This window comes from Penicillium psychrofluorescens, assembly GCF_964197705.1.
Source record: "Penicillium psychrofluorescens genome assembly, chromosome: 4".
NCBI classification, from domain to species: domain Eukaryota; kingdom Fungi; phylum Ascomycota; class Eurotiomycetes; order Eurotiales; family Aspergillaceae; genus Penicillium; species Penicillium psychrofluorescens.
The window spans coordinates 2,653,479-2,668,195 of NC_133442.1; the positions used below are offsets into that span (position 1 = coordinate 2,653,479).

General features: G+C 51.7%; 6 protein-coding genes across 6 annotated transcripts; 2 read left to right on the plus strand and 4 right to left on the minus strand.

Moving 5' to 3' along the window:
- Window positions 1-213: 213 nt before the first annotated feature.
- PFLUO_LOCUS6632 (uncharacterized protein) lies at window positions 214-1,059 on the minus strand (the record flags this gene model as incomplete). The annotated part of the gene is made up of 1 exon (XM_073784192.1): window positions 214-1,059. The coding sequence occupies one exon, from the start codon at window positions 1,057-1,059 to the stop codon at window positions 214-216; it is 846 nt and encodes a 281-aa protein (XP_073640672.1).
- Window positions 1,060-1,782: 723 nt separating this feature from the next.
- PFLUO_LOCUS6633 (uncharacterized protein) lies at window positions 1,783-3,122 on the plus strand (the record flags this gene model as incomplete). Its single annotated transcript, XM_073784193.1, has 5 exons — window positions 1,783-2,046; window positions 2,150-2,330; window positions 2,406-2,578; window positions 2,638-2,737; window positions 2,824-3,122. The coding sequence occupies 5 exons, from the start codon at window positions 1,783-1,785 to the stop codon at window positions 3,120-3,122; spliced, it is 1,017 nt and encodes a 338-aa protein (XP_073640673.1).
- A 500-nt stretch (window positions 3,123-3,622) lies between these two features.
- PFLUO_LOCUS6634 (uncharacterized protein) lies at window positions 3,623-4,441 on the minus strand (the record flags this gene model as incomplete). Its single annotated transcript, XM_073784194.1, has 1 exon — window positions 3,623-4,441. One exon carries the CDS (start codon window positions 4,439-4,441, stop codon window positions 3,623-3,625), a length of 819 nt encoding a protein of 272 aa, XP_073640674.1.
- An 806-nt stretch (window positions 4,442-5,247) lies between these two features.
- PFLUO_LOCUS6635 (uncharacterized protein) lies at window positions 5,248-8,537 on the plus strand (the record flags this gene model as incomplete). The annotated part of the gene is made up of 5 exons (XM_073784195.1): window positions 5,248-5,565; window positions 5,616-5,753; window positions 5,808-6,586; window positions 6,647-6,682; window positions 6,977-8,537. 5 exons carry the CDS (start codon window positions 5,248-5,250, stop codon window positions 8,535-8,537), a joined length of 2,832 nt encoding a protein of 943 aa, XP_073640675.1.
- A 472-nt stretch (window positions 8,538-9,009) lies between these two features.
- PFLUO_LOCUS6636 (SNARE-binding exocyst subunit S6) lies at window positions 9,010-11,289 on the minus strand (the record flags this gene model as incomplete). The annotated part of the gene is made up of 1 exon (XM_073784196.1): window positions 9,010-11,289. The coding sequence occupies one exon, from the start codon at window positions 11,287-11,289 to the stop codon at window positions 9,010-9,012; it is 2,280 nt and encodes a 759-aa protein (XP_073640676.1).
- A 1,211-nt stretch (window positions 11,290-12,500) lies between these two features.
- Window positions 12,501-14,248, minus strand: PFLUO_LOCUS6637 (Dihydrosphingosine phosphate lyase; the record flags this gene model as incomplete). The annotated part of the gene is made up of 3 exons (XM_073784197.1): window positions 12,501-13,512; window positions 13,566-13,699; window positions 13,763-14,248. The coding sequence occupies 3 exons, from the start codon at window positions 14,246-14,248 to the stop codon at window positions 12,501-12,503; spliced, it is 1,632 nt and encodes a 543-aa protein (XP_073640677.1).
- Window positions 14,249-14,717: the final 469 nt, after the last annotated feature.

Here is a 14,717-nt window from a genome sequence, read left to right on the forward strand (position 1 = left end):
ATAATGTCTGGCATTACTTGGCATGCTCTTCTCTATTTTATGCTTACCCTCGCTCCGTAAGTAAAACTTAGCACGACCCTGAGCGGCCTCGTTGGATGATGTTTGGACAATGGTGTAATGAAACTTGGATTCTGAGGCAAACGACTTGTTGCCGAGGGAAATAACCAAGGTCAAGTGACTAACATACATGACTTTGAATATAGATCGACAGGGTCAAACGACCATTCGCATCTTCAACTTATCGCCCTCAACGATCTCATCCCTCCTAGACACGAGCTCGGGTAGGTCCCAGTTCACACTGATGTATCTGCCACCCAGCCATTCTTTTCGGTCCTGCGTCAACCAGCTAATCGAGTCACCAGCTAGTTCGGGCGTGTCTACTAGTACAGCATGCATCTCATCGGGCATATTCAGGGCAAGACTCGTCGGCACACCTCCTGGATGGACGGAGAATGCAATGATGCCCTGAGAAGCATATTCGGTGCTCACAAATTCAGTGAAACGCAAGACGGCGAACTTGGCGGTCTGGTATGCGGATGCTCCCGGGCGGACACGATGTGCACCCGCAGAGCTGGTGTTGACGATAGTCTTCTGATTGCCCCGGGAAAGAAGTGGGAGAAAAGCGCGAGTCACTAGATGAGTCCCGCGAACATTGACCTCCCAGCTCCGCCACCATTCGGCTGGGTCAGACTCGGCCACGGGCGCCCAATTTTCGAGATACCCGGCATTATTGACTAGAATATCCAGACTTCCTACTTTCTCGTTTATAAGCTTCGCTGCGTCAGCCACGCTGAGCTCAGATGTGACATCGAGTTGCAACTTGAGGATAACTGGAGAGTTTTCGCGAGCGGCTGAACGAATCTCCTCTTCCACTTTGTCGAGATTGCTTCTTGCCGCAATGATGATGGTTGCAGCTCCGGCTTTAGCGAAGGAAATCGCTGTTGCGCGTCCGATTCCTTGGGAAGCACCAGTAATCAAAACTGCTCGGCCGACGTGGTTAGACTCGGCAATGGTGGGGTATGTATCATTATGAGTTGTAGAGGTGAAATCTTGAGCCATGATTTCGAATGCTTTGTCCTGATGGGTCGCGTCCCTTTTGACGACGGCGAGCGCTTCTTTATATTGCCCTGTTTTCGGCTGGTCGGATTTTGTTATCCCCGCATAAACTCCGTGGATCGTCATGAATCCATCAATGCTTCGAGCTACAGGATCTTTCTAGGCTTGCAGGTCGGGCATGACGGATTTAATCCCTCTGATTGTAGGCCCTCTGTTTTTACGCATTCTTTTGCCCCTCTAGATTTCCCCCTCCTGTTTTGACCTTGTGTTTTCCGTACGAAATTTATTCCACTCCTTCTGTAGTCATATTGTTCGATACCCACTCTTTTCGCCCGGAATTCCCCCTCGGACCTCAATTGTAGATAAGACCCACATGGCGAGCAGATAATTCCCAGATAGAGATGGAGAAAGGCTTCGGTGATTAGAAATCAAACCGACATGATGGGCCGATAATTCTCCGATAGAGACGGAAAAGGTGCTTTGAAATCAGCTCAATTCGCAGTTCATATCCGTGCTTGAATATTCATGGAGAAAAAACAAGAAATAGTCGAATCGCACGGTGACATTCAACCCATATTTGGGTTGAACTTTAAGCCGACATGAACGATTCGATGGATGCATACGTCACATTTTATCACGACATTTGTGTGCGCTTAGATATAAGATTGTAAATAAAATTCTGAGGAACATTCCTTCTCTCTACATCCTTTCCATACCTCTTCTAAAATGGTGAATCTAACCGGTCTTCCCGCGGGATCATGGGTCGTTGTCACGGGAGCGAATGGTTTCATCGGCTCCCATGTTGTCAACACCTTACTTCAACTTGGATATCGAGTTCGAGGAACGGTTCGCACACCAAAGCCGTGGCTTGATGCCTTGTTTGAAACCAAGTTTGGCCATGGCGTCTTCGAATCCTACATTCTTCCTGATCTCGATGACAATGAGCTGCTGGATAAATGCTTGGATGGCACATCAGGGGTAGTTCACGTGGTACGTTCTTATCTCGCCTCTTTTTGCTATATAGCTAGAGAGACGAAATCAGTAAACCTCTGTTCACTCAGATTCTGATCCAACTAATGCGATATTCAATTAGGCTTCTGATGTCTCGTTCAGTAATGACCCGAATGCCGTCATTCCTTGGGTTGTGCGAGCAGTCGAAAACGTCCTGGAGGCTGCATCTAGACATTCTTCCATTAAAAGATTTGTCTTGACGTCTTCATCTTCTGCGGCTCTAATTCCTGTTGCAAACCAAAAAGGAGTTCGAGTTGATGAAGGTTAGTTTATTCTCGCTACTTCATTGTCGCAACGTCGGCGAAAAGAGTTTGACATTGACGAACGTCTGTTCTTAGGTACCTGGAATGAAGACGCCGTGAAAGCTGCATTTGATCCAAGCACAAACGCTACCGATAAAGCATACGCTATATATGCAGCTTCCAAGACACTTGGTGAACAGACGGCTTGGAAGTGGATTGAAGAACACAACCCTCAATTCATTTTCAATACGGTCCTACCCAACTTCAACGTACGTACCTATTTATTTATAGTCCCAGTAAGAAGTGCTGACACCAGAGTGCGTCTTAGACGGGCGAAATTCTTCACGAGAATATTAGCGGTTCGACTATGGGATGGATTCGAGGACTTTTCAAGGGCAACAAATCATTGTTTGATTTTTACTCACCTCGTAAGTCATTTTGGTCTCATCTAATCTAACTATCTGGAGGTAGTTATGACGTCCAATCAAGTGACACTGCTAAATGGACTGTTCAGAATACTACGTTGATGTTGTCGACGACGCCCGCCTTCACGCTATTGCTCTGCTTGCGCCCGATGTCAAATCGCAGCGTATATTTGCGTTTGCGGGTCCGCTGAACATTACTGACATTATCTCGACTCTTCGAGAAATTCGGCCTGACTATAAGTTCGATGATCCACCAGCAGACGAGGGCCAAGATCTCACTGAAGTGGTACTGGCGGGCAAAGCCGAGAGGCTTCTGCAGGAATTCTTTGGTCAGAAGGGATGGACTCCTTACAAACAAAGCATTGCCGATGGCATTCGTGATCTATAGGAGGCTTAAACATAGTTTTTGCTTAGGTTGAAACGTGAACCTCTTTTTTTTGGTCTCTCCTGGTAACTCCAGGACAATAATCTCACCTAGCTTTGTTCGAATCATAGCATTCTGACTCAGTCTGTATACATTCTGGTATTCAGATTTAGCAATGACAAATTCTGCCTTTTAATTCAGTGATGATGATCTTCTAGTAGGCTATTTTATGCTCCTAGTAAGATAGTCTGACTATGTAGAGCTTTGGTTTCCTGTGTTTAAGCAACTTTTGTATCCTTCAACCCGCTTATCGGTGATGACGCTTTTGAGGCATCTCTTACTTCGTTGAAGTGACATCTACATATAGGATGTGTAATAGGCTGCATATTAAGTAGAACTACGGTTTCCATTGCAATTTATCTGATAATGACTCCAGCACAGGCGGAATAGACACTTGCATCCATCCCATCAACAATCTGCCCAACAAACCGACTGTGCCATTACTCGTCACTCTAACCCAAGCTTCACTCCTTATAGCATAGAATCTCCGCACTCGGAATCGAGATCCACGCATCCTCATCCTGTCCCCACTCCTTCCAGGTGTTCGCAATGCGATCCAAATCCTCCTTCTTAGCAAGCTTATGCTCCGTCGCCGTCGTCGCAAACGACGACGCCACAGATCGCTCAAACCACGACTCACTCCACCAAGCAACATCCTCCTTCGAGGCGTAGCACCACATGGTGCAGCTGCAATTCACATCGCGGAAACCAGCCTTCCGCGCCCAAACGTGCAGCATCCGGCCAGCATTCGGCTCACCACCGTTCCGTCGCGCAGCGGCATCATACAAATTCTGCCATTCCGTCAGCCCTGGGAGCTCAGGATACCATACAAAAGCACCATAATCAGCCTCCCGTGCAGCAACGATGCCGCCAGGCTTTGCAACTCGACTCATTTCCTTCAGCATGCCGACCGGATCACCGACGTGCTGCAGAACCTGATGGCAAAATACTACGTCGAAGGTATTATCCTCATAGGACAGCCCGTTCGCGTCGCCTTCAAGAAAGTCGATGTTGGTGACACCCTTTTCTTGTGCATTCTTGCGGGCCTGTGTCAGGATTGAGCCGACCCGCTCAAGGCCGGTGATGTGGCCCTGGGGCACATAGGATGCCAAATCGACGGTGATCGTGCCGGGCCCGCAGCCGATGTCCAGGATCTTCATGTCTGGTTTGAGGTGTGGTAGCAGGAAACCGACTGAGTTCTTTGCGGTGCGCCAGCTATGCGAGCGCAGGACTGAGGGGTGGTGGCCATGGGTGTAAGTTGCTGACTCTGTTTTGCCCGCCATAGTCGGAATCGTTCGAAGAGAGATAAACGTAGATATGTACGTGTAGAACTTGATCTGAATAATCTGCTGACGAGATATTCAGTAGGAAATATTGATTTCTGATGAGCTGAGATTCTTGTGATTCCGCTGAACTATATACCTTACAAGCTGGGCTGGGTGTCATGTAGTTTGGGGCCCGATATCGGCGCCACGACTCAAAGAGGTCTCAGCGCGCGCCAGCCCCACGAGTCGTAGGGAGTTAAGAGGCATGATTATTGGTTCTCTGAAGTGTGTGGAACTCGATTACATCTAGTTCAGCTTTAAATACTAGGCCGATGTGAGGAGTTTCTCGTGGTATCCTGCCAGCTGAAGTATGGCCGATGTCGGGGGCGTTGAGGAGAGGGTTGCCAGGTAAGGGCAAACGTCTGTGACGACTCGAAATGCCAGTGGAGGGCAGAAGCTAGGCGTGTAGACCAGTTTCGAGATACCAAGCATTTGAATCAAAAAGAAAACAACTCAGAGGGGTATTTCACCCCAAGAATTGTTGTAGCAGCGGGCGGTGCTGGGGTTGTAGGTGTCATTGCATATCATGATAGAAATACTATTAAAAGAGCTGCAAACGCGACGGCGAGAGAGAGGTTCACAAAGCATAGGCGCATGGAACAGAAGACTGGCGTGGCATTGTATAGACCATAGTCTGCCGAGCATATAGCCGACTCACCACTGCCGAAAGAGCCGGAGTAATATATTGCGGGGGGGGGGCTTTAAGTTAAGAGAATACTCCGACAAACAATCCCAACGGCCTCTTCAAATTCCGATAAATAATAATGGGCGAGACACGGACTGAACATCTTGCGCGGTACGCTGCCAGCCTACAATACGGCGACATCCCGGCGCCCGTGGTCCAGCGCACCAAGGAACTGTTTCTGGATTGGCTGGGCTGTACCATCGCAGGACGCCACCATCCTGCCGTCGCTGCAATTGTGCGATATGCAAAACAAATGGGCCCTTCCTCCGGGAAGAGCGAGCTGGTTGATGGCTCTCTTGGATTCAGCACCAGCCCTGCCTTTGCCAGTTTGATCAACGCGGCCGCTTCGCATGTCGTTGAGCAGGATGATCTGCACAACCGAAGTATCATGCATCCGGTACGTCCACTCTCAGTTGATTTTACTGCACGTATCTGACTTGAATATAGGCAACGGTTATTTTCCCTGCTACTCTTGCAGTGGCGCAGGATATCGGTGCCAATGGCCAAGATTTCATCACGGCCTGTGTCGTGGGCTATGAAGTTGGATGCCGTGTTGGAGAGTTCTTGGGGAAGAGTCATTACGAGGTAAATGGTACCCCTGTATGATAACGGGAAACAGATTACCTGACAAGAAGCTAGAACTTCCACATGACAGGCACCGCGGGCACAGTTGGCGTTGCAGCCGCAGTAGCCCGGCTGCTGCAACTAGACAGTGAAAAGATGCTGTCCGCGATTGGCTCAGCAGGGACTCAAGCTGCAGGTCTTTGGCAGTTTTTGATGGATGCAGCCCACTCCAAACAAGTGCACACCGGCAAAGCATGCTCCGATGGTATCTTCGCAGCATACACTGCACGCGACGGCCTTCTAGGACCCCGAGATATCCTCGAGGGCCCGCGAGCCATGGGCGCCGCACTCGTCCCGGGGAAGACAAGCCCAGAGGCAATTGACCAGAACCTGGGGGAGGATTTTGCGGTCTCGCGCTCCAGTTTCAAGTGGCACGCCTCATGCCGCCATACACATCCTAGTGTTGACGCACTATTGAATCTGATGGAGAAAAACAATGTCACCTTTGATGATATTGAGTCCGTCATTTCTCGCACATATCAGGCTGCGATCAACGTTCTGGGTATGGGTGGTCCCGGGGAGACGGTGCACCAGAGCAAATTCTCCATGGGTTTCGTGCTGGCCATTGCGGCGAAGAAGGGCCATGCATTGATCACGGACTTTACAGAGGCAGACTTGCGCGATGCTTCTTTGCGCGAGTTCCAGAAACGCGTCACGATGGAATTGGATGCGGATATTGATGCTGCGTTCCCGTTGAAATGGCGGGGCATGGTTATCGTCACCACGAAGTCGGGCCAGACGTTCACGGAATCTGTTGAGTTTGCTAAGGGAGATCCGGAATTCTCTCTTACAAGGTAACCACCACTGTCTTCCCCCAAGAGATCTGGGTTGATGAATTGACCTTTCTTCTCTAGGACTGAACTCGAGACAAAGGCTCGATCCCTGGCTACGTATGGCGGATATGCTGATACCAACAGAGTCGACCAGTTAATTGGACGAGCCTGGAATTTAGAGAACGAACAGAGCTTGACGGGCTTTATATTTTAGTGTACATAGCAATTCATCCATAGTGAAGTATAGAATGTCTGGCTCAACCGTATCGTCTGCCGTGGGCTCGTGCGTCATTGCCACCATAATCAGATCGACTTCGATATTCACCACAACATCAATAAATCCATGAAGCTCCCCTGGCATTCAGCGCCACGCACTGCTGCGCCACTTCAGTTCCTATCTTCTCCTTCCAGACAAGCCCGAGCAATCATGACGGGATCCAAACCGGGCTCTCGGAATAACAAAGGCAACAACAGCAGAGGCGCCCCGAAGCGGCCGCCTCTAACCCATTTCCTATGCATACCCCTGGTAAACGCAACATCGCTGCCCCAGCTAGAGACCTCCCTAGCCACATTTAAAGCGGCTCATCCACCAGTCCAGGTCTCGGCTCTTCCCGGGGCTCAAGGTGGTGCCACAGACGGCAATGGCTCAATATCGCCCATCCCTGACGGAGCATTGCGCCCGATCGGCACGCTGCATCTGACTCTCGGTGTGATGAGTCTGCCAAGTAAGGAGCGATTTGATGAGGCTGTGGCCTTTTTTCATAAGCTTGATTTGGCTGGCTTGATGCGCGAAGCGGAGCGTGTTGCCCGGGGTCAGAAGAAGAAAAGCCATGAAGAACAGTTATCCGCCTCGACTACAACAGATACATACAATGATTCTTTGAATTCTCAACCAGGGGCGTCTTCTCCTCTGTCTCCGCTCAACGTCTCGTTGGAGTCGCTGCATGCGCTTCCGCGCGCAAAGGCCGCTACTGTCCTCCACGCTTCGCCCGTGGACCCGACAAGACGGCTATATCCGCTCTGTGTGATGTTGCGTGATAAGTTCATTGAGGCTGGGTTTTTGGTCGCTGAGCAGGCCAAGCCGCAGCAGAACCAGAACCAGAACCAGCATCAACAACAACAAGTACAAGGAGAGCAGCCCCAATCCTCTTCCAATGTCCCCGACAACGAATCCCTCCTGGCAGAACTTCCCCTCGACCTAGCAAAAGATCCAGCCACGCAGCAAAAACCACTAGGAGCACACAAAAATCACCCCATTCCATCCCTAGACCCCTACACCACAGCTCTCAGACGCAAGCCAAAACCGCGTCCTCTCCTTCTGCACGCCACGCTCGTGAACACGATCTACGTGCGCGGCGGCCACAGGAAAGATGTCGGGCGTGGACCAGACGCAAAACGACAAACCCCCAGGCAATATGGAGGTGGAGGAGATCGTGACAGATCTTGGAATAAGAATAATAAGAGGCTTGCTATCGACGCCCGCGACTTGATTTCTCGGTATTCCGATTATTATGCCGATGCGGAGCGGACTATTGCACGTGTACATCATCCTGGTACTTCTTCGCCTACAAGTACACCTGCGTCTTCGTCTCTGTCTCCTCAATTTGATGAGTCTAGGGAGAGAAGAAAGGTCGAACGGGTATCGGAGAGCGCCGCAGAGCCTGTTGCTGGAAGCACTACTTCTACTCCTACTACTGCAACTGCAACTAGAACCTCATCACCAAAATACCCCTTCATCTGGGCACACCATATTCCGCTGAAATTGGTCTGCATCTGCGAAATGGGTGCGAAACCCCTCGTCCCAGCGGAGAACATGGCAGACGAATCAAAGAATACGAAATCCTTGAACGCGCGTCTGGGTGCCAAGTACACCGTTGTCGCGGAGCGGAGTCTGGATTTCTCGCGTGGGTCTATGTCAGCGCCACTGGCTTCATCAGCAAAGAAGACAGGGAGTGAGAAAGACAGGGAGTGAGACCGATGATAGCGTAGAAGGAGGTGTATGGCTGCACTGAGACTTTGTGTCCTGGGCTATGTGTGAACTACAGAAACCAAATGTATCATAGAAGAGGATTTGTAGATTAATTTAATTCGTGGCACGACACGTAAAGCATCGCTATCCCAAGCCTGCTCGAGATCGATGTGAGCCGATCTATTATTTCTTGCCTAGTCGGCAACTCTTGTTGATGGTCATTGGCCTTGATTCCGAGTCCGACACTTCCCAATCCCGTTGGAGAGGGAGCAGTTGATCGTGGGCTATGCACCTTTGGGTCTATCCGCCTTGTTCCTGGTAGAGGACCCGAGGAATAACCACAAGCTGGTGCAGAGTATTTGGGCCGGGTAAGCGTGAAACTGGTTCAACTGAATATGCCGACGACAATCCGTGCCTCGTTCCTCCCATTGCATTCGAAGCAGAGATTCCCATTCATATCAAATGGCATGCATCATCACCTCATGCGGCTCATAATGGTCTCCACCCCCCGCTCGACCGACAACTCCGCAGCCTTGGCCTTAACAGAGCTTGCCATGCTGCGCTCAAAGTCATCGCGAGTGCGCAGCACAGCCTCCACCCACGAAAGCTGCAGATCCCAGTACTCAACCTTGAACGACTCGTAGACCGTGACGATGGGCGGGCCCTTCTCAGCCTCAAGCAGGCGCACCAACCAGTCGACAAGACGCCAATTCTGCTTGATAGTCGCAGCGAAGGAGTCGGGGTATTTCTGGAAAAAGGCAAACACGGTGAGCACGTCGTCCTTGAATTTGTCCGTGTAGGGATCGGCTTGGCGGCGGAATTTCACGCCGCGATTGCGCACGGCTGATAGATATCGGACTAGCAGTTCGTCGGATAGCTCCTCCACCAAGATGTCGATCAGGGATGGGTGCAGCACGGGCGTGTAGTCGGCCATGTAATCCTCGAACGTGGAGGTGATGCGCTTCATTGCGTACTCGCCATACCACTTCGGTGTGAAGAAATCCGGGATCACGGTCACCAGGTCCACAGAGAACACGATGGCCACAAACTGCGCCAGGCAGTGTGTGCTGAGATCCACGTACCCGTCGCGTAGCGCGTCCAGCTCTGATAGCGCCCGTGTGGCCATGTACTTTGGTGTCACGAGCGGCTCGAGGTCCTGCTTGAATCGGGTCAGGTAGCCCGTCTGGCCGGAATCTTCGTTGTCGTCAATGCAGGCAATTTGGTCGTTGGCCACGCCGATCAACCAGTCCTGTAGCAGCTGTATGCTCTCAGAGTGATCACCGCCAGAGGCCTTGTGCTTGGCGCATTCCTCGTCGATGAGCGTCTGCCATGCACTCTGTCTGGTCTTCAAGGCACGGAAAATGGCATCGATAACACCTTCGACAACGTCGGCTCGATCGGAGGCCCCGGACGCCACAACCTGTTCGTGGAGCATGCGCCACATATCTGGCAGTGTCTTGGTACGGAAATATCCTTCGGCGTTCGTATCCAGGGCATCTGGAACCCGGTCCACCAGGCTCTTCTTGTCGGTCTCGAAGATGCGTTCCATCCATTCCTCCACGGCATTGATGATAACGCTCTGCCACTGGCGCACCAACTCCGGCTCACGGTCGTCCAGCAGATTCGGCTGGAGATCGGCCGCGATCCACCCGAGTTTCTTCATCTTCTTGTAGTACTTGTCGCTCCAGTGGATGATAGCCAGCAGGTTATCGGCGGGAATTTCGGAGTCATCAATCATGCTGACGAGGAAATCGTGCATCATGCGATGGTAAATGTCCGTATAGGTCTTGTAGATCTTCCATTTCTTGGGAACCAAGTTCTGCATGCCTTGTTGGACGGTGTAAAGATCATTAAAGAACCACCGGAAGCTCTTCTCCAGGCTGTCGGGATCATCGTAGAACTTGTCCTTGGTCTGCTCAAACTGATTTTGCGCGTACAGCTCAATGGCTAGAATGAACTTCTCCTTGTAGCCTCGCACAGTCTTCGGGCCGATATTCATCGACTTGAAGCGACTGGCCAAGTCCTTGTGGTCTTTCTGGGCCTCCTGCAAAGCCCGCACGGTGTCATCGTTCTTCTCCTCATTCATAACCACCACAGCGAGCCGCACCACCATGCTCTTATTGTCAGACTGCACCAGCGGAATGAGATTCATACACGCCGTGCCGATATGGTCATCGAAAAATTCAATCACCGAATCCAGTCCCTGGAAGTATTCCGTCAGGGTGACCTCGCTACTGGCATCCTGAGCTTTGCGAATCTGATCCATCGCTTCATCCCGGAAATCCCGCAACCGCGAGATCTGCATATGAGCCCGCAGCAGATTCGGCTGATTCTCCAGATCCTCATCATCCTCTTTCAGCAAATTCTCCAGATCCTCGATATCGGCGCCGAAATTCTCCAACCCCCTCTTCATCATGAGCGTCGCTTCAAAGTGCCGCTGGATCCGCGCTAGCTGGTCGATCTGCGAGAAGTCCTCGACGCTAGTCTGCGACTCGGCGCACAGCTTATCGATGCTCTGCAGCTCATCTCTGGTTTTGGATACGGACCGCTGGCCCTCGGTGAGTTGTCCAATGCTGCGCTGTACGGCCTCGAGCTGGTCGCGGAGTCCTTCTCGGAGCCGGGAGTCGACCGCGGCTTTCTTGCGCCCGTATTCGGCCTTCAGGGTGTTGATTTTGTCCAGGTCCTCTGGGTGCCGAAGGATGTCTTCCAGCCGCGGCATGGTCACCGTGCCATCTGTATTGCCGGGTTGCGCCATGGTTGGTTTCGTCGAGGTGTTTGTTATCGAGGGGTCAAACAATGGCGTGGGCATCCAAGTGCCGAATCATGTCATGCACGGCGCAGTGCTTCAACCAAGGCCTTTGTATATGAAGAGTCAAGAATCACAGCAATCCCAGCCCATAATCAAAAAACAAGTCCGGAGCTCAAGCTGTTGATCTGGGGTCGGATGTGTCGCGTTGGCTGGATTCCGCGGCAGAACGGCACGTGAATTGCCCACCGCCCTCGTTGATTTTGAGATTCGGATTGGATTCACGTTGGATCAACTCTTCAATATCTACACCACCTCAATCCACCTCTCTCAGCTGCTCGTTCCTCCTCGATCAATCACTGCCAGTCAACCCAATTGCGTCCAATACACAACCACAACCGCAGCCACCGCAAAACCAACCCGACCCAACCCAATACCAAAATGAGCTTCTTCCGAATAACCCTCCAACGATCTGCAATCGGCCTCCCACGGCGCTCAACAGACGTCCTGAAAGCGCTCGGCTTGAAGAAGCGCTCGTGCACCGTCTTCCACAGAGTCTCGCCCTCAGTCGCGGGCCAGATCATGAGAATCAAGGAGCTGGTGTCGGTTGAAGAAGTGCAAGAACGCCTGACGAAACAGGAGGTGCATCTTGAGCGCAAGCCCGATCCGGGGTATTATGTTGAGACGAAGTACCAAGATATGGGGAAGGCTAGTGGGATATAACTGGGATTGTTAAGTTGATAGGTGGATGTGAGTGAAGTGGAAATGGGAGATAAGAGGCGAAGGAATCAGACATTTTGTATGTTGTGGATGGAAAAATGACTGGCTATATACCCCGGAGAGAGTGTGTGGACTTATTGGAAGCACGAGAGGGTGGTTTTGTTCGACTCTTTGCATGAAGCGCGTTTTGCTTTTTTATTCGTTTCGGTGTTCATGTATTCTACCTCCAGCCATGTCTGTCACGAGTGGTTTTGCTCTTTTTTTTTTCACATACTGTATTATCTATTTCGAGACAATGAGCTAAAAATATGTGCAATCTGATTGACGCTATGAATAAGGACAGGTACACGAAACGAAACTCCTCTAGGGAGGGAAAAGCCAAACGTATAAACGGACCGCAAAAGAAATGCGATCATCCCACTGTTGTTCTCGGGATCAGGTAGTCAGGAGGCAAACCAACAGTCTTCGATGATATACAGAATGAGAATGAGGGACAGAAATTAAGCCTTGTACAGCGTGTCAAGAAAGCCTTCAGCCAAACGACTGACGATGCTCTTATCCGGGATACTGCCGGCAACGCCATACAGCGCGGAAGTGTCGCCGCGCTGCAAAATGTAAGCCTTGCCTTCTCTCTTGCGCTGCTCAGCCTTCTCCAGCTCCTTTTCCACAACCACGATCACGTCGAGGATCAGCTGGTCGACTGCCGAGGCGGTGGGGATGGTGAAGGCGCAGTGCATAGCGGGCGGGGATTGGAGCGCGTTGAGGTGCCAGCCCTTGGCGGACAGGTCGTCGGCGATGTCGTAGATGTCAATGGCGCCGTTCTTGCTGGCGAATGCCACGACGCTGACGATGGGATCACCGATGACTTCGAGATGGGGTGCGATCTGCGGGTGCTCCCGGATAGCAGATTCGAACTTGCGTGCGGCATTGACGATCTCTGTGCAGCTGTTAATGTAGCCGGCCTCGCCGACGCTCATCAGACTGGCCCAGCAGCCGGCGATCAGGGCGCCGGGGCGTGAGCCGGCAATGGATGGAGATGCGTAAACGCCGCCGGACCAGTCGGGGTAGATGAAGTACTGGTGGCTGCGGTATACCTTGTTACGGTAGAGCAATACAGAGTTACCCTTGGGTGCAAAGCCGTACTTGTGAGTGTCAACACTGATGCTGGTGACACCGGGCTGGCGGAAGTCAAAGCCACCCTCTTCCTCGTACGGTGAGGGGAAACCGGCCTTCTTGAGATGGGCAACGACGAACGATCCAAGACAGCAATCCACATGGAGAGGGATCTTGTACTTGGTCGCAAGCTGGGAAAGAGCGGGGATGTCATCGACGATTCCGTGGGGGAAGTTGGGCGCCGATCCAACCAGCAGCACAGTGTTGGGGTTGATCAGCCGGCGCAAAGCCTTGACGTCGACCTTATAGTCGGGTGCTGGGCAAGGCACTCGGTGGAGCTTTATCTTGAAATAATTGCAGGCCTTAATGAACGCCGCGTGTGCCGTATCCGGGATGATCCTGAAGAGTCTGTCAATTACTCGTAAATGCAAAACAACAATCAAAAAACTCACATCTCTGGCTCCGTTACTCCTCGCTCCATGAACGCCTTTTGCCGCGCCGCCAGACAAGCCATAATGATGGATTCTGTACCACCACTGGTACTCACACCAGCGCCATCCGCGGGGGCATGGAACAATGACAGAACCTAGAGATGGGCCGATCAGACTATGACAAAAAAAAAAAAAAGCGAAAGGGAAATATTGCATACCATGGCAACAACCTCCGCCTCCATCTTCCTCACGCCAGGGAAAACATCCGGATGGATCGGATTCGCAACACCGAATTGTCCAAAGGCCTCAGTCTGCAATTTCAAGAGATCCTTGCCACCATGATACACCGCGCCACTGACACGACCATCCTCCCAGCGAGTATGTTCCAAGCCAGCGAGATTGTCGAGCTCGGCGCGGACCTGCTCCGGGGTCCAGCCCTCCTTCGGCAGAGTGAGGTAGCGGTTCACGTCCGGTCCGCTATTAACGAGCTTCGCCTGGAGCTTATCGATCGCCGTGGTCACCTGCTTATCGACCTGGCCTCGCACGCCGGGGGAGCGCAGGAAGAGGGAGTAGCAGAACAGGCGGAAGGAGATGAAGACGTTGCGGAGACTGCCGACCACGCCGTAGCCGCGCAGCGAATAGAAGGTCTTCCGGGTATACCGAAGAATGAAGAGGAGAAAAACGATATTGCGGATACTGGCCATGGTACAAAGTTGGTTAGCAGTGATCGCCCGTCACCGGTCCCCGCGTCTGGAGCTCGTCGCCACTTACAGATCGAGGTTCAGGGCTGACAGGTGTGTGGTGGACGCTCTGCCAAACCCCTGCAGTTTGTTCTGCAGGGCGACCGGGAGCGGAGAACTCATAGTTATCCTTAAAGATAGGGGGTGGATGGGCGGAGGGGACAAGGCTGAAGTAGGTTGGGAGGAAAAAGAGAGTGCCTAGTGAGGTGACTGTAGTTCTGGTTGACGGGTGCGGCCTAGAGCTTGGCGACCTCGGCAGCCACATGTTTGAACGAGGCAAGTGGGAGGGCGATCTATACACCCAACATAATAATAAGCATGGAACAGTTGATGATATGGTAATGCGAACAAATCGACCATCGCAGGGGTCTGCGCTTATATACAAATGGTAGAGAATGCTCTCTCTAAACACCAGTTGTCTCTTTTGTGTTTC